The sequence below is a fragment of the Eubalaena glacialis genome, chromosome 6, assembly GCF_028564815.1.
Source record: "Eubalaena glacialis isolate mEubGla1 chromosome 6, mEubGla1.1.hap2.+ XY, whole genome shotgun sequence".
Taxonomy (NCBI): Eukaryota; Metazoa; Chordata; class Mammalia; order Artiodactyla; family Balaenidae; genus Eubalaena; species Eubalaena glacialis.
Genome location: NC_083721.1, coordinates 105,185,732 through 105,205,299, shown reverse-complemented (window position 1 = coordinate 105,205,299; position 19,568 = coordinate 105,185,732). Strand labels below are relative to the sequence as shown.

The following is a 19,568-nucleotide window of genomic DNA, read 5'->3' as shown; positions in this document are numbered from 1 at the left end:
ATCATGAGAAATGATTTTTGGATCAGTAGTAGAGGAAGTGAGAAGTGGACAGATTCTGGCTGTATTTTGAAGGTAGTCAGTAGGATCTACTGATGAAGCTGGATGTATGTTTATGAGTTGGAATAGTCAAGGGTGACTTCCATGGTTCTTGACTTGATCAACCAGAGGAGGGAGTTACTGATAGTGAAGTAGGAAAGGCTTTAAGAGGAGCAGGCCCGGGGACTTCCCTGGTGGTCCAGTGGGTAAGACTCCTTGCTCCCAATGCAAGGGGCCCACGTTTGATCCCTGGTCGGGGAACTAGGTCCCGCATGCGTGCGGCAACTAAGAGTCCGCCTGCCACAACTAAGACCTGGCACAGCCAAAATAAATAATAAATAAATAGATAAAATTAAAAATTAAAAATGAGCAGGTCAGGTGGGAGAGATCAAAGCTCATCTCAAAGTAGTACTTAGATGTCCATTAGACATGGAAGTAGAAATAGTGGGGAGCTGGATAATGAGCAAGGGAGTGGTCCAGACCAGAGATAATAAATTTGGGGTGTGATGGTATTTAAAGCTGTAAAATTAGATGAGATTTCCTAGAGAGTTTAGAGAAAGGGAGAAATTTCAGGACTGAATCCTGGGATCCTTTAATGATGAAAGTTTGAGAAGATGAGAAAAAAAATCAGTCATTACTTCTAATTAGAGGCAGGGAGAGCAATATATATAATCAGGAGATCTAGAAGGTGAAGGGAATGTTCAGGAAAGAGATTGAGGATTTTGGAGGTTTTGTTGTTAGTGAATGTTGAATTCCAGAGGCCAGTAAAAGGTTTTCAGGATTTGGGGAGGAGTGTTAGATGGGATAGAAAAGGGCATATGTGGAACCGTATGGAGATCGGAGTGTGGGAGATGAGGGAGTGACTGAGGTAATGGTAAAGAAGGATTAAAGGGCTCGATAAGGTGGATTAGTCCTGGTTGTCTGAGGACAGATGGTGTGGTGAGGCTGAGGAATGGGGAATGCAGATGGAGGCTGAGGGAATAAGAAGCTCTCTGTCACCCTCTGTACCTGGTGTGGCTTGTTGACTACTAGGCTTTGCTTTAGGGAAGCCAGTCGAATGAGGAGGGTTTTACTCTGAACTGCTGTACCTATACTAGCTTATCAAGTTCTCACCAGACAGGTCTTGATAAAATTATCTGCCTGCTCATGTCTCCCAAATCTGTTATCTACAGCTCAGATTTCTCCATAGAGCTCCAGACCAAATATATATATCTCACTATATCACTGAACAGCTTCACTTGGACATCTTAGATAAATCCTCTTAAACTTAAATGTCTGAAACCAAATATAGCACATTCCTCCCCATTTAATCTGTTTTTTATTTGTGTCAGAAAAATAGTGTTACCTAGATGCCCAAGCTGGATACTTGACCATCATTCTAGAATCTTCTTTTCTTCCTTCCCATATCCAGTTATTATTAAATCCTATAGATTTTATCTCCTAAATAGCTCTTGGCTTGGATCTTTCTGCTGCTGTTATTTCCAGCCCCTCAGTTCAGGTCACCTACAACCCCTGCCCAAGTTATTGAAACAATCTCTATTTTTGCTCTCCCACCCCCTTCCTCAAAACACGCATTTTAGCCATATTGAGCTACATTCAGTTTGTCACATATGGCAAACTGTTTCTGGCCTCTGCTGATTTAGCAGTGAGTTACCGTTGTGGATTCAGTATTCAGTGCATGAGACTCCCTGTAATGAATGTTCATTCTTTTCTTTTTTAAGCCACATACATATTATAGTGAGAACAATAAAAGTAGAAACCTTTGTTCTTGAGATTTCTAGTAGATGATGAAGTCATCAGGTCTTTGTTTTCTTCTAAAAAGTGTAATTTCCATTCAAAAAACTGTATGCTGTTTTTAGGGGAAAGGAGTTTTTTTCTATACAAGTATTTTAATTTTTGCTTGAATTATACCAGTTTCATTAATATAGTCATTAGATTTTCCCTTTATTTGCTGTTTTTGTTGCCATACCTCTGATGATAAATCTTTTTCTTTTTTTAAACTGGTGATGTTGGGTAGATTAATCATGGATTCCTTGAGCATCTATGAAATTGTTTATTAATGAGTTATTCTCTCATCTCTTTTCTCCTCAGATGGGAACTTATGTTTCTTTTTGTTTGTGTTTTGTTGAAGGTACGGCTTGTAGATGCAAGCTTTGTTTGGACTGAGCCCCATTCTAAGAGACTTAAAGTTAAACTAACTATTCAGAAAGAGGTAAGCTATACATAATTTTCTCAGCATGGTTTAAAGTATAGGTAGGAAAATGAGGGGCTATTGGTAAATTATATTATGACTTGAACAGCTTAAAAGGAAACAAATGCACTCTTAATTTTAACCCTTTGTTTTCTTTTGGATCATCTGCACAGATATCAGGTCGATAGTAAGAGCAGCCATTGTTCATGATTAGTGGACTAAGTTAATCTTCTCAAAGTCATTTTTATTTGAAATAAGATTGAAGTAAAAACATGAACTAAGGCAGTGCTTCTCAAACTTGGCTGATCATTTGACTCACAGTGACTGAATCAAACTGGATTCAACTGGATGTAAGATCCAGGAATCTATTAAAGCTTCCCAGGTGATTTCTGATGATTGCCTATGTTTGGGGACAATTAAATTAAGGAATGTCTTCTTTTTTGAGAGTTTTCTTTGTCTCCTAAGGAAGAACTTTATACACACACACGCATATACATGTATATATAGCTATAAAAATTCTTCAAAGAATATCCTTACAATACTTCAACTAAAGGTAAATTTGAAATGTTAATCTAATAAATCCAATGAATTAAACCTGTGTATCTTTCTTGAAATAGTATGACTTACGATTTTAAATGTAACTCATTTGTTGTTGATTTCCTCAAAGCATTCATGGAAGAAGATTTTAAGTTAAATATGGAAGGATCTTCTTTTAAGAAAACTATTTGTTATTAGAAAGGAAAGAATGAAGGAGTGTGATTGTTTTCTTCGTCAGGTGATGAATGGTGCTATCCTTCAGCAAGTGTTTGTGGTGGATTATGTTGTTCAGCCCCAGATGTGTGGAGATTGCCATAGAGTGGAAGCTAAGGATTTCTGGAAGGCTGTGGTTCAAGTCAGGCAAAAGGTAATGAGAGAAAGATGATGTGTGAATCCTCCATCTTGTATTTCATCTTTGTCGGTTATAAATAGTGAGTAAAACCTTCTCCTTTCCCTTCTTTCCAAATCGTTCAGGCACTAGGGATATTCCAGGTCTCTGGGGCATTCACCTTTAGAAAGAGATCACTGACACATTTTAGATAATCTTTAAAGATTGTTTCTGTTTTAAAAATCAGTGTTCTATATCTGTAGATGGCTTTTTTTTTTTTTGCATTTCATTTATTAATCTGATAATGCATTTATGTTTAGACTTTGCACAAAAAAACTTTCTACTATCTGGAACAGTTGATTTTGAAATATGGCATGCACCAGAATACACTTCGTATCAAAGACATTCATGGTGAGTTAAAATTTAAAGCATTTGAAATGATGTCAGAATTTTATTTCAACTATCCTAAGGAGTCTTTTATCTTTACTGATAATATCTAGAATAGTACTGTCCAAAAGAAATTTCTGTTAGGAAGAAAAAAATCTTAGCTCTTTATCTGCACTGTCCAACTAGTATGGTAGCCTCTAGCCATATGTAGCTATTGAATATTTGAAATGTGGTTAATGCATCTGGGGAGCTGAATTTTTAATTTTTTTCTATTTTAATTGAAATTTACACCAAATAGCTACCAGATGAGTAAACCAGTAACTACATTAATAGAATGTAAAGTGGTATGATAGAAATTCATCAAAAACTTATTTTATGTAGAGGTCAGTTTCTGATTGAAAGAAAATTATTTTTGAGATCTGTAAGTTGTAATATTTTTGTTTTTCATATGCCTAGCGGCATTTGTGCTGGATACATTAAATCAAAAGGCTAAACTCCGTAATAATAAATAGTGATATACAAATGATATAATTAGATTTCTTGAAGATGGAATTTAAAAATGTTTGTGTAATTTCATAATGGCTCCTCAGAGCGTGTCCTGTCTTAGCACTTACTATTGATGTAGCATACTTTTATATACTAGTTGATGGATGAATATTTCTTTAATAATAGAAAAAAAAAATATTCTTCAGCAAACTCTTAAGTCTCTTGCTAAAAGTTAATATTTTTAGTTGTACGACGTGTATAATTTTCCTGGTTGTTAAAGTACAGGTTTAGAGATGGCTGTTCTTGAAGGAATGACCAAATTCTTGTACTACTTATTTTAAAAGTGTAAGTTCCTCTGTTACTTACTGATCTGTTAGTCATTTATCTCATATGTCTTGAGGAAAGTAATTAGAAGTGTGATTTTGGGTCCTTAAATGGGAAGAAATGAATATCAGTTATGGCACCTGGAGAAAATCTTTTAAGCTTTGTATCTGATTTGAGTGCATTACCAGTTTAAGGTTAACAGTCTAAATCTGTAAAACATAGTTTACTGAATACTTATTGTGGGGAAGGTACTTTGCAGCCTGTTTAACATGGTGCCTGGCTATTTGTGGCTAGTCATCAGGCAAAAATACACCTTTGTTCTGAGTAACTTTTGGGAATTAGGGGATCCTAATATTCTAGCAAGGGAAGCAGAAAACTCTGATTATCGTTCATCACCAGGGTAGAAATGTCCTTACACAGAATTTTTTGTAGCAAAAGACTTGGATACATTCTGGTACATACCTTTGCAGTCACTTTAAAAATCAAAAATGCTGGAAGTTTAACAATCCTTTTTTTCATCCAGAGGAATTAATCTATTTTTTTTCCCCCTACTGGTTCTTGGTTTGATGTAAATGAATCTTTTGTTTGTTTGCTTGTTTGTTTGTAACTTTGTTTTTAAAATCATAACAATTGTAGAAATTTGAACAGAAGTATATATGAATAAAGGACCTCTGTCCCATTTATCCACTTGTTATTCCCAGATGTAGCCCCTTAAAACAAGATATTACAATATGTATTCTGTATATAAATTGTGATAGCATTGGTTTCCCCTCATATATGAGACTGTTCTGTAATATTCTGTGACTTGCCATCTTAATATATTTAGAAACCTTTCCACGTCATTGCATATAATCCTATTTTATTATTTTTAACCACTGTGGTTGTGTATTTGTTAATCAGTATGTTTTTAATTATTTAGTTGTTTCCTATTAACTGGTCTGCAAGATGCTCTAGTTTTTTTGCTGCTACAAACAGTACTGTAATAAACATCCTTATGTTTGTGCGTAGTGGTTTTTCTGTGGGACCGAGTTCAGGAATTGAAATTACTAGACAAGAGTATGCAAATGTTAAATTTTTATATGTGCTGCTAGATTGTTTTCCAAAATAGTGCCAGCTTACAGTCCAATCACTTGTGAGAATTTCTGTTTTTCCAAACACTTGCCAACACTGCATAAGATTGTATTGGACTTTCTAATTTTTGCTGTTCTGATGAAGAGAATAAAGGCATCTTGTTTTTATTTTCATTTCCTTGATTACTGATGAGGGTTAACATTTTCATATGTACTGGCCATTTATGTTTATCTAATGTGAATTGTCTGTTCTGCATATATCTGTTTTTTCCTTATTTATTTTGTGTCTGTTATTCAGGATATCAATCTCATTACGTGCGTGTATTATCATATATAGAGAGAGAGGAGCACGCGGAGCATGTGTTTGAGTGTGAGCCTGAGAGAGAAGATACTTTCTTACGATGTCTCATGTCTTTTATCATCTAAATTTTTCATTTTTTAGTTTTATATAGCTAAGGCTTATGACTGTCTGTCTTACATAGGAAAGTTTTTTATACTCCAAAGATTATTTTTAGAAAGTAAATTTTTGTTTTACTTTTGGCTCTTTAATCTTACCTGGTAAGAGTTTTTCCCAGAAAGTTAACTTGCATTTGTCTCAATACTTACCTACCAAGTAGTCTGTCCTTTCCCCACTGTTTTGAAATATCTCCTCTCTTATATATACTAAATTCCTTTGTACACATGGCTCAGTTCTGGTTTATTTTGTCCCACTGCTTTTATTACAGTATGTAAATTATACTTTATAGTTATGTGCCCTTTTATTAATTCTTCTGTAAACCTTGGTTGATAGTGAGTAAGAGCATGGATTTTGGAACCAGATTTTGTGAATTTGAATCTCTGTCCCACCAGTTTTTTGCTGTGTGACCTTAGGCAAGTTATTTAACTTCTCTGAGCCTCACTTTTCCCATTAATACAATAGAGAGGACGATAATAACAGTACCTCATAGGATTATAGTGAGGATTAAATAATTTACGTAAAGCACTTAGAACTGTACCTGGTGCATAATCATGTTTATTTAGTTCTTTTCTGTATTTCAGTGACATGTTATTGTTTTCCTCGTCAAGATTTTGAATGTTTCTTGTTTTTTTGGACTATTCTATGCTTTTTGTTATTGTGGATGGCAACTTTTTTCATTATATTTTCTAAGTGATTATTGCTAGTATTTTGGAAAACTTGATTTTGTATGTTGATCTTTCTGAAATTTCTTAATCACTAATAGTTTATATTCTTGTGTCATATACATGATAATTTACTAGGTAAATTATTATCTGTACACAATGATAGTTTTATTTCTTCCTTTGCAGTATTATTCCCTCTTTTTTTCCCCTTTGGCTAGGAGTGGAGAATAGCATTGAGTGGTAATGTATCAGGCATTACCATCTTTCTGTGTTTCACCCCTAAATAGAATATTTGTTGAGATTTCTATCTGACACATATGCATACATAGTTATATTTAAACTGTTCTGTCCATCATGTTATCAGTTATATTAGTGACATTGAAACAATTGGAGTTTTTCTCTCTTTGTGCATGGTGTTACTCAACATGTTGAAGTTTTGTAAGAACCTGCCCATTAAGCCATCCAGTTTGGTATGAGGAAAGGGGGTAAAGGCTTTTCAACTCCTTTTATTAGGACGTTAGTCTCTTTCAGGTATTATACTGCTTCTTGAATCAATTTTAATAGCATTGTCCAAGGAAATTCACCATTTCGTCTAGCTTTTCATATACTTGGCATAAAATTGAACATGGTATATATATCATAGTGTTAAATCTCATCCATAACTATCGTTGTGTCTTCTTTGTTGTTGCTAATGTTGTTTGTCTTTTTCATCTCCCTTCACTTCCTCTCTCCCCGTTCCCATCAGATTTGCCAAAGTTTTGTCTATTATGCTAGTTTTTTCAAAGAGTTAGCTTTAGTTTTATCAAAAAAGTCTTACTTTTTCTTAATTTTTGCTTTTGTTACTAATCCTTCTATTTAAAAATTTTTTTAATTGAGATAGAATTGTAGAATTGACATAAAACATTATATTAGTTTCAGGTATACAACATATTGATTGAATATTTGTGTATATTGCTGAATGATCACCCTATTAAGTCTAGTTAACATACATCACCATACATAGTTATACAATTTTTTTCCCTTCTACTTTCTTTAGTTTTTTGTTTGAATTAATTGAAAGCTTATTTTCAATTTCTAATATGTAGACTTAATAAATTTTCTTCTGAGTATCATATTGGCTCTGTAGCTGGTACTTAAAGCTGTCTTTTTCCACTACCTATTGCATATTTCTTTTTTTTCTCAGCAAGTATCTCAGCTATTTGATTCTCTTGAGTACATACCTAGGTGTAGAATTGCTGAGTCATATGGTAAATTTATATTTATCTTTTTAAGAAACTACCATAGTGTTTCCAAAGTGGCTGTATCATTTTATATTCCCGTCAGCAGTGTTTGAGGGTTCTAGTTTCTACATATCCTCATCAACACTTGTTATTGTTTCTTTTTATAAATAGCCATTCTAGAGGATAATATGAAGTGGTATCTCATTGTGGTTTTAATTTGCATTTCCCAAATGACTAATGATGTTGATTATCTTTTCATGAGCTTATTAGCCATTTCTGTATCTTTTTTGGTGAAATAGCTGTTTAAGTATTTTGCCCAGTTTTTGATTGGGTTGTCTGAAGTTGTAAGAGTTATTAAAATATACACTGGATACAAGCCCCTTATCACATATGATTTGTAAATATTTTCTCCTAGTTTATCTTTTCATTTTCTTAATGGGATCTTTTTTTAAAATTGTGATAAGAACACTTAACATGAAATCTACCCTCTTAAATTTTTAAGTGTATAATACATTATAGTTGACTGTAAGTACAGTGTTATACAGCATATCTCTAGAGCTTAATCTCTTGCTTAACTGAAACTTTATGCCCATTAACTAATCACTCCTCATTTCCCCCTCCTCTCTGGCAACCATCATTCCACTGTTTAATTCAATGAATTTGACTATTTTAGGTGCCTCATATAAGTAAAATCATGCAGTGTTTGTCTTTCTGTGACTGGCTTATTTCACTTGGCATAAGGTCCTCAAGGTTAGTCCATGTTTTTGTACATTGTAGAATTTCCTTCCTTTTTAAGGCTGAATAATGTTCCATTGGAGGTATATATCACATTTTAATCGTTCATCTGTTGTGGAAACAACCTAAATGTCCATCATCTTGGCTGTAGTGAATAGTGCTGCAATAAACATGGGAGATCTTGATTTCGCTTCTTTTGGATAAATACCTAGAAATAGGATTACTGGATTATATGGTAGTTCTATTTTTAATTTTTTGAAGAACATCTGGACTATCTTCCATAGTGGCTGCACAGTTTTATATTCTCCGTAGTAGTGTACGAGGTTCCAGTATCTCCATGTTCTCGCCAGTACTTATTGTCTTGGGTGTTTTTTTTTGATAATAGCCATCCTGACAGGTGTGAACTGTAAACTCATTGTGGTTTGGATTTGCATTTCCCTGACGATTAACAACATTGAGCTTTTTTCATATACCTATTTGCCATTTGCACATCTTCTTTGGAGAAATGTCTTGTTCCTCTGCCTGTTGCTTACTTGGGTTATTAGTATTTTTGCTGTTGAGCTGTAGGAATTCCTAATAGATTTTGGAGATTAACCCCTTTTCAGATACATGGTCTGCAAATATTTTCTCCAATTCTGTAGGTTGCTCTTTCACTGTGGTGATTGTTTCTTTTGCTGTCTGGAAGCTTTTTGAGTTTGATGTAGTCTCAGTTTATTTATTTTTTATTTATTTTTATTTATTTTTATTTATTTTTATTTTTTTTATTTTTAAAAAATTATTTATTTATTTATTTATTTTTGGCTGTGTTGGGTCTTCGTTCCTGTGCGAGGGCTTTCTCCAGTTGCGGCGAGTGGGGGCCACTCTTCATCGTGGTGCGCGAGCCTCTCACTGTCGCAGCCTCTCCCGTTGCGGAGCACAGGCTCCAGATGCGCAGGCTCAGTAGTTGTGGCTCACGGGCTTAGTTGCTCCGCGGCATGTGGGATCTTCTCAGACCAGGGCTCGAACCCGTGTCCCCTGCATTGGCAGGCAGATTCTTAACCACTGCGCCACCAGGGAAGCCCCTCAGTTTATTTTTGTTTTTGTTTTGGTGTCATCCATGAAATCATTGCCAAGACCAGTGTCGTGAAGCTTTTTTTGTATGTTTTCTCGTAGAAGTTCTATAGTTTCAGGTCTTACATTTGAGTCTTTTTAATCTGTTTTGAGTTGATTTTTGTAAGACGAATTCAATTTCATTCTTTTGCATGTGGATATGCAGTTTTCCCAATGCCGTTTGTTGAAGAGACTATCATTTCCCCACCATGTATTCGTGGCACACTTGTTGAAGATCAGTTAACTGTGTATGTGTGGATTGATTCTAGACTTGTCTTTTTGTTGATACCATACTGTTTTGATTACTGTAACTTTGTAATATATTTTGAAATTAGGATGTGTGATGCCTGCATGAAATGGTGTCTTTTGAATTGTGAAACTTTAAAATTTTGAAGTCTATTTATCATTTTTTAAATAGCATGCTTTTGGTGTCATGTTTAAGAACTCTTGTCTAATCTTTATCTGTTTCTTTCAAATGTTTTATAATTTTAGCTCTTATATTTAAGTCTAATCCTTTTGAGTTAATATTTGTGCATGGTGTAAGGGTCTAAATTCATCTTTTCCCATGTGGATAGCCTGTTTTCCTAGTGAAAAGACTATTCTTTTCCCAATGTATTGCCTTGAATCCTCTGTCAAAGATCTATTGACTATAAATGTAAGGGTTTATTTTTGGATTCTCAAGTCTGTTCCGTAGATCTATATAATCTATCCTTAATATACTAGTACCTCACTGTCTTGACTACCTAAAGTTATTGAGTTTTGAAATTGGGAAGTGTAAATTCCTGACAACTTTGGTCACCTTCAAAATTGTTTTGGCTATTCTAAGTTATTTTAGTCTTCTAGTTAGCTGAGTTGTTTGGAAGAGTATCTCTAAACATTTCTTAGCGGGTAGTTTGCTTTTAGTTATCTCTTTGCTGCTGATTTTTAATGCTACTGCATTGTGATCAGATAACATTGTAGTAATTTCTGCTGTTTGGAATTTATTGAATTTTTTAAATTCTTAGTATGTGATTATTTTATGAATATTCTATGAATTTTTGAAAATAATAGTCTTTCTTGGGACCATGTTCTACAATGTCAATTAAATCAACCTTGATACTTGGTTTTTCAAGTTCTATGTATCCTTCCTATTTTTGGTCAGTTTGGTCATTTTGGTTTTGATAGTCTTATACTGGTCTCCCACAATGATTGCACGTGTGTTAACATTTGTTAATTTTATTCTTTTTAATAGTTTTTGTTTTCTACATCTCAGTGCTGTGTTATTAGATGAATTCTTATTGTCTTCTTGGTAGATTGTTCCATTTATTACATAAAATATCCTTCTTCTGTTTAATATTGTTTTCTTCCCTTTTAACCTTGATTTTATTTTGTCTGAAATTTAAATTGGGCATCTTGTTTTGTTTTGTTAGCATTTATCAGATTTATCTATCCTTTTGTCAAACAAGCCTTCAAGTGATAACGGTATTCCTACTGTGCTATGGCTAGAATATTATAATTAAATTGTTTAATATGCATTTAATTTTTGGTATAGTCATGTTAGTAGAGGAAAATCTTACTTTGCGGTATTATTTTAACATGGCTTTTTTCTTTAAAAGATGGTCTGGATTTCTATTATTCCTCAAAACAACATGCTCAGAAGATGGTAGAATTCCTTCAGTGTACGGTTCCCACTAGGTATGTTTTGAACGTACATGTGATTAAATCCAGGGAACTGGGAATGAACTTAGGTCACATCCATTCTTCAGTCTTTGGCATCCTATCTTAAAATATTTAAATTATAGTAGGAATACTTACACAGTTAGTAAGCATTTATTGGATTAGCCACTTTAAGGGAAGTATTAGCCAAAGAGCATTAACAATCTGTTTGGGGAGCTAGACCTCACCCCGCAATAGTAAGCACTGTAGTACTGAACCACTGATTGAATGTGTTTAAATAAGCGAGAAGAAAAATGGGGGTAGAGGACTTTGGGGAGAAACTTCATGGAAGAGGAAGAACTTAAGCTCATAAAATGGGGAAATTTTCAAAAGTAGAGTTTGTATTGAAAAGTGAGATTAGTGTGAACAATGACTTGGGGTAAGCATTAGTGTGGCTTTTAATGGATGCTATATGTAGACTAGATTGGTCTAAGCCAAGGGCATGTTTTGGAGGTTTTCAGTAGGTAAAGTTGAAAATAGGTAGGGTGCAGTCAGATTGGTGAAGGTTTTTAAATGAAGTGGACGTAATGAGGGTTCACCATAGCAGGCGTCAGGAAGCTGTTTCGGACCTTGGACAGTAATGATTTGATTTGATGAAAATTTATATTCTCGAGACTATACAAGTAAGGACCTTTGTTTTTTTATTACGATTAACTTTTTCTCTTAACAGATACAAAGCCTCACAGAGACTGATCTCTCAGGATGTCCATAGTAACACATACAATTACAAAAGCACTTTTTCTGTGGAAATTGTCCCGATATGCAAGGTACTTTTTCTCATTTAATTAATCCATGTCCTTCTTAATTGGTTTATATGTAATTATTAGGTCCTGGTTTCCTTCTGGGATTGGTTAAACATTTAGAAAACTTCCTTCTTAATGATTTCTGACACGTTTCAGCCGTGTTAAAAAGATGTTTAAAAGTAATCATGCTTAAAATTATGAAGTTTTGGTGTACTAATTAAAAGGCCTGGTTGCAGTTTTTTTTTTTTTTTTTTTTTTTTTTTCCTTTTCTGGTTACAGTTTTTATGGTGCAAATTCCTTAGACTTTGCGATCCTAGTGGACACTTGACAGTTCTGTGAAACTTTGAATACAGGAAATTACTTTAAAATAATTATCAGTGAACCACTTTGTGGAATATATGCAAACTGGATTTTGGCATGATAAAATTAAACAGTATTGTGGAAAGGAGATCATAGAATTATTTTTGTGATTTTTAAAAAAAATTTATTTATTTATTTTTGGCTGTGTTGGGTCTCCGTTGCTGCACGTGGGCTTTCTCTAGTTGCGGCGAGCGGGGGGCTGCTCTTCGTTGTGGTGTGCGAGCTTCTCATGGCGGTGGCTTCTCTTGTTGAGGAGCATGGACTCTAGGCACGCAGGCTTCAGTAGTTGTGGCTCGCGGGCTTTAGAGCGCAGGCTCAGTAGTTGCGGCACATGGGCTTAGTTGCTCCACAGCATGTGGGATCTTCCCGGACCAGGGCTCGAACCCATGTCCCCTGCACTGGCAGGTGGATTCTTAACCACTTCGCCACCAGGGAAATCCCTGTGATTTTAAAAATATAATCTGAATAACACTTGACATAGATTATCATTTCATTAATTGTACTAAGGTAAAACTCTGCTTCAAAAAATATAAATGAATTAAAATTCAACAAATAGTTATTGAGGATCTATTGTATAGAAGGCTGTGTGTTAAGGATTATGTAGTAGAGGTCACTGCCATGTAGGAACTTGCATGTCCATGTTTAAATCACTAATAATAAATGCCATAATTTATTGTGAGCATTCTACATAAAGTTATTATCTCTTATATTATACTTATTATTATAAGTATATTTCACCTCTTCAAGTCTCACAACAACGGGAGTAAATCATATCATCATTTGAAGATGAGGAAGTTGAAGCTTGGGGAGGTTAGATGACTTGCCCAAAGTTACATAACTACAAAAATGAAGCCAGGATTTGTGTCTAGGTCTGTGACTCTGAGGCTTTAAAGTTATCACTAATTTATGGTGTAGCACAGTACCAGGGATGAAATGATGGCTTAAAACCGAGTCAGCAAATTTTTTCTGTAAAGGGCCAGATAGTAAACATTTTCAGCTTTTAGGCTGTATAATCGGTTTTGCAACTACTCATCTGTGCTGTTGTTGCACAAAAGTAGCCATAGATAATAGGTAAATGAAGGGCTGAGGCTGTGTTCTAGCAAAACTTTATTTACAAAAATTTGGCCTGAGGATCTTATTTGCAGACTCCTAGTTTAAAACAGTGAACATTTTCCTGGTGCAAAACTGGGGAGATACGAATCTAGGGGTGAGGGCATATTTAGGCCATGTGTATTAAGTGCTTTGAGTGACTCATACAGGTATCTGGATGAATACACAGTGTAAAGAAGTTTTTTCATTAATCTTTGGAGACTCTTACTAAGTTAAAAAAAAAAGAAAAGAAAAGAAAAAGGACTGAACTAGGTGCCATTAGGGAGGCACAGAATGTCCCTTCAGTGGGGGAGCCTTGTGAATAGATACAGCTTAAAATATAACCCAGATCCTTTTTATATTTTAATAACAGCTTAAAAACAGATAACCACATTGGTGGTAATATCTCCTGATGCACACATAGGCATATGTGCTTTTAAGGGGGCATTAGATCTTTGATTTCATATTGGTACATGTAGACAAGAAGGAGGAACACGTGGCTCCTCTGAAATTAATTTTTTTTTAATAATGGTTATGTTTTTTTAAAAAATTAATTTATTTTTAGCTGTGTAGGGTCCTCATTGCTGCATGAGGGCTTTCTCTAGTTGCGGCGAACGGGGGCTACTCTTCGTTGCAGTGCGTAGGCTTTTCATTGCGGTGGCTTCTGTTGTTGCAAAGCATGGGCTCTGGGCGTGGGCTTCAGTAGTTGTGGCACGCAGGCCCTAGAGTACGGGTTGTGGCGCATAGGCTTAGTTGCTCCGCGGCATGTGGGACCTTTGCGGACTAGGGGTCAAACCTGTGTCCCCTGCATTGGCAGGTGGATTCTTAACCACTGCACCACCAGGGAAGTCCCTGAAATTAATTTTTATAGAGATTAAATGAAGTCACAAATAGATTGGAAAATCACTTTCCTTCTGGTGTTTATAATACTTTGCTTGGAATGTACACTATTAACATGGAGTAAAAAGCAGGCATTCGCACTTCAATAAAATTGAAACAAACTTAATAGTTTGGTGACTAGGATCTGGAAAATATTTTTTAAAGCATTTTTATTAAGACAGATATTCCCATCTTAAGAAGGTGTAGCTTATTTTCTGTTTCTTTAAGGTCTGATTCTTTTTTTTTTTAGGCCCTTTGTTGATACATAGAATTAAAAATGACATTTTGGTTTGGGCAAATGCACTTGGATCAGCTTTACATTGATGAGTGTTTATTGGAGACTGTTACTTAGGATTTCCTTCACACTAAATGTTAGTTCTTATGCCTAGGATAATGTTGTTTGTCTGTCTCCAAAACTGGCACAAAGCCTGGGAAACATGAACCAGATTTGTGTGTGTATTCGAGTAACCAGCGTCATCCATCTCATAGATCCAAATACCCTACAAGGTAAGTTTTCGAAACTATCTGCCTTGACGGTTCTGTCCAGCAAGCAGTAATAATTTGTTAATGTTGTTAATTTTATCAAGCATTCTTAGTAACATTGTTTTAAAAAACTACTGTACAGTCGTTAAAATTTTTACCTTACAGTGTTTTAAAATACTGGAATTTTTAAAGCTTTTAATAAGTTATCCTTGTATTTTTTTGTTTGAAGAAAGATTTCTGGGAAATTTTAAATTTTTATTAGTTGTATTCCATTTAGAGTATAATTGCTTTACAATGGTGTGTTAGTTTCTGCTTTATAACAAAGTGAATGAGCTATACATATACATATATCCCCATGTCTCCTCCCTCTTGCGTCTCCCTCACACCCTCCCTATCCCACCCCTCTATGTGGTCACAAAGCACCGAGCTGATCTCCCTGTACTATGCAGCTGCTTCCCACTAGCTATCTCTTTTACATTTGGTAGTGTATATATGTCCATGGCACTCTCTCACTTCATCCCAGCTTACTTTCCCCCTCCCTGTGTCCTCAAGTCCATTCTCTCTATGTCTGCGTCTTTATTCCTGTCCTGCTCCTAGGTTCTTCAGGACCATTTTTTTTCTTTTGACTCCATATATATGTGTTAGCATACGGTGTTTGTTTTTCTCTTTCTGACTTACTTCACTCTGTAGGACAGTCTCTAGGTCCATCTACCTCACTACAAATAACTCAATTTCATTTCTTTTTATGGCTGAGTAATATTCCATTGTATATATGTGCCACATCTTCTTTATCCATTCATCTGTCGATGGACACTAAGGTTGCTTCCATGTCCTGGCTATTGTAAATAGAGCTGCAGTGAACATTGTGGTACATGACTCTTTCTGAATTATGGTTTTCTCAGGGTATATGCCCAGTAGTGGGATTGCTGGGTTGTATGGTAGTTGTATTTTTAGTTTTTTAAGGAACCTCCATACTGTTCTCCATAGTGGCTATATCAATTTACATTCCCACCAACAGTGCAAGAGGGTTCCCTTTTCTCCACACCCTCTCCAGCATTTATTGTTTGTAGATTTTTTGTTGATGGCCATTCTGACCAGTGTGAGGTGATACCTCATTGTAGTTTTGATTAGCATTTCTCTAATGATTAGTGATGTTGAGCATCCTTTCATTTATTTATTGGCAATCTGTATATCTTTTTTGGAGAAATGTCTGGTTAGGTCTTCTGCCCATTTTTGGATTGGGTTGTCTGTTTTTTTTTGATATTGAGCTGCATGAGCTACTTGTATATTTTGGAGATTCATCCTTTGTCAGTTGCTTCGTTGGCAAATACTTTCTTCCATTCTGAGAGTTGTCTTTTTCCTTTGCTGTGCAAAAGCTTTTAAGTTTCATTAGGTCCCATTTGTTCATTTTTGTTTTTATTTCCATTTCTCTAGGAGGTGGGTCAAAAAGGATCTTGCTATGATTTATGTCATAGAATGTTCTGCCTGTGTTTTCCTCTAAGAGTTTGATAGTGTCTGGCCTTACATTTAGGTCTTTAATCCATTTTGAGTTTATTTTTGTGTATGGTGTTAGGGAGTGTTCTAATTTCCTTCTTTTACATGTAGCTGTCCAGTTTTCCCAGCACCACTTATTGAAAAGGCTGTTTTTTCTCCATTGTATATTCTTGCCTCCTTTATCAAAGATAAGGTGACCATATGTGCATGGGTTTATCTCTGGGCTTTCTATCCTGTTCCATTGATCTATATTTCTGTTTTTGTGCCAGTACCACACTGTCTTGATTACTGTATCTTTGTAGTATAGTCTGAAGTCCGGGAGCCGTATTCCTCCAGTTCCGTTTTTCTTTCTCAAGACTGCTTTGGCTATTCGGGGTCTTTTGTGTTTCCATACAAATTGTGAAATTTTTTGTTCTAGTTCTGTGAAAAATGCCATTGGTAGTTTGATAGGGATTGCATTGAATCTGTAGGTTGCTTTGGGTAGTAGAGTCATTTTCACAGTGTTGTGTCTTCCAATCCAAGAACATGGTATATCTTTCCATCTGTTTGTATCATCTTTAATTTCTTTCATCAGTGTCTTACAGTTTGCTGCATACAGGTCTTTTGTCTCCTTAGTAGATTTATTCCTAGGTATTTTATCCTTTTTGTTGCAGTGATAAATGGGAGTGTTTCCTTAATTTGTCTTTCAGATTTTTCATCATTAGTGTATAGGAATGCAAGAGATTTCTGTGCATTAATTTTGTATCCTGCTACTTTACCAAATTCATTGATTAGCTCTAGTACTTTCCTGGTAGCATCTTTAGGATTCTCTATGTATAGTATCATGTTATCTGCAAACAGTGACAGTTTTACTTGTTCTTTTCCGATTTGGATTCCTTTTTTTTCTTTTTCTTCTCTGATTGCTGTGGCTAAAACTTCCAAAACTGTGTTGAATAATAGTGGTAAGAGTGGGCAACCTTGTCTTGTTCCTGATCTTAGTGGAAATGGTTTCCGTTTTTCACCATTGAGAACGATGTTGGCTGTGGGTTTGTCATATATGGCCTTTATTATGTTGAGGTAAGTTCCCTCTATGCCTACTTTCTGGAGGGTTTTTATCATAAATGGGTGTTGAATTTCGTCAAAAGCCTTTTCTGCATGTATTGAGATGATCATATGGTTTTTATCCTTCAATTTGTTAATATGGTGTATCACATTGATTGATTTGTGTATATTGAAGAATCCTTGCATTCCTGGGATAAACCCCACTTGATCATGGTGTATGATCCTTTTAAGTGCTGTTGGATTCCGTTTGCTAGTATTTTGTTCAGGATTTTTGCATCTATGTTTATCAGTGATATTGGCCTGTAGTTTTCTTTTTTTGTGACATCTTTCTCTGGTTTTGGTATCAGGGTGATGGTGGCCTCATAGAATGAGTTTGGGAGTGTTCCTCCCTCTGCTATATTCTGGAAGAGTTTGAGGATAGGTGTTAGCTCTTCTCTAAATGTCTGATAGAATTCGCCTGTGAAGCCGTCTGGTCCTGGGCTTTTGTTTGTTGGAAGATTTTTAATCACAGTTTCAATTTCAGTGCTTGTGATTGGTCTGTTCATATTTTCTATTTCTTCCTGGTTCAGTCTCAGAAGGTTGTGCTTTTCTAAGAATTTGTCCATTTCTTCCAGGTTGTCCATTTTATTGGCATATAGTTGCTTGTAGTAATCTCTCATGATCCTTTGTATTTCTGCAGTGTCAGTTGTTACTTCTCCTTTTTCATTTCTAGTTCTATTGATTTGAGTCTTCTCCCTTTTTTTCTAGATGAGCCTGGCTAATGGTTTATCAATTTTGTTTATTTTCTCTAAGAACCAGCTTTTAGTTTTATTGACATTTGCTATCGTTTCCTTCATTTCTTTTTCATTTATTTCTGACCTGATCTTTATGATTTCTTTCCTTCTAACATGGGGTTTTTTTTGTTCTTTTTTCTCTAATTGCTTTAGGTGTAAGGTTAGGTTGTTTATTTGAGATGTTTCTTGTTTCTTAAGGTAGGATTGTATTACTGTAAGCTTCCCTCTTAGAACTGCTTTTGCTGCATCCCATAGGTTTTGGGTGGTCGTGTCTTCATTGTCATTTGTTTCTAGGTATTTTTTGATTTCCTCTTTGATTTCTTCAGTGATCTCTTGGTTATTAAGTAGTGTATTGTTTAGCCTCCATGTGTTTGTATTTTTTACAGATTTTTTCCTGTAATTGACATCTAGTCTCATAACGTTGTGGTCGGAAAAGATACTTGATATGATTTCAATTTTCTTAAATTTACCAAGGCTTGGTTTGTGACCCAAGATATGATCTATCCTGGAGAATGTTCCATGAACACTTGAGAAGAAAGTGTATTCTGTTGTTTTTGGATGGAATGTCCTATAAATATCAATTAAGTCCATCCTGTTTAATGTATCATTTAAAGCTTGTGTTTCCTTATTTATTTTCATTTTGGGTGATCTGTCCATTGGTGAAAGCGAGGTGTTAAAAGTCCCCTACTATGATTGTGTTACTGTCAATTTCCCCTTTTATGGCTGTTAACATTTGCTTTATGTATTGCCGTGCTCCTTCATTGGGTGCATAAATATTTACAATTGTTATATCTTCTTCTTGGATTGATCCTTTGATCATTACGTAGTGTCCTTCTTTGTTTCTTGTAATAGTCTTTATTTTGCAGTCTATTTTGTCTGATATGAGAATTGCTACTCCAGCTTTCTTTTGATTTCCCATTTGCATGGAATATCTTTTTTCATCCCCTCACTTTCAGTCTGTATGTGTCCCTAGGTCTGAAGTGGGTCTTTTGTAGACAGCATATATATGGGTCTTGTTTTTGTATCCATTCAGCCAGTGTATGTCTTTTGGTTGGAGCATTTAATCCGTTTACATTTAAGGTAATTATTGATATGTATGTTCCTATTCCCATTTTCTTAATTTTTTCGGGTTTGTTATTGTAGGTCTTTTCCTTCTCTTGTGTTTCCTGTGCAGAGAAGTTCCTTAGCATTTGTTGTAAAGCTGGTTTGGTGGTGCTGAATTCTCTTTTAGCTTTTGCTTGTCTGTAAAGGTTTTAATTTCTCCATCGAATCTGAGATCCTTGCTGGGTATAGTAATCTTGGTTGTAGGTTTTTCCGTTTCATCACTTTAAATATGTCCTGCCACTCCCTTCTGGCTTGCAGAGTTTCTGCTGAAAGATCAGCTGTTTACCGTATGAGGATTCCATATGTTATTTGCTGTTTTTCCCTTGGTGCTTTTAATATTTTTTCTTTGTATTTAATTTTTGATAGTTTGATTAATATGTGTCTT

The 19,568-nt window shown here is 35.2% G+C and overlaps 1 protein-coding gene across 2 annotated transcripts in view; it reads left to right on the top strand.

Moving 5' to 3' along the window:
- Positions 1-19,568, top strand: part of NMD3 (NMD3 ribosome export adaptor) — a 37,685-nt gene that overhangs the window by 6,027 nt on the left and 12,090 nt on the right. For both annotated transcript variants that reach the window (XM_061193475.1, XM_061193476.1), the window contains 6 exons: positions 2,168-2,248; positions 3,003-3,131; positions 3,413-3,503; positions 11,118-11,196; positions 11,888-11,984; positions 14,678-14,795. In XM_061193475.1, coding sequence (XP_061049458.1) covers positions 2,168-2,248; positions 3,003-3,131; positions 3,413-3,503; positions 11,118-11,196; positions 11,888-11,984; positions 14,678-14,795 — 595 coding nt within the window. The remainder of the gene's footprint in view (positions 1-2,167; positions 2,249-3,002; positions 3,132-3,412; positions 3,504-11,117; positions 11,197-11,887; positions 11,985-14,677; positions 14,796-19,568) is intronic.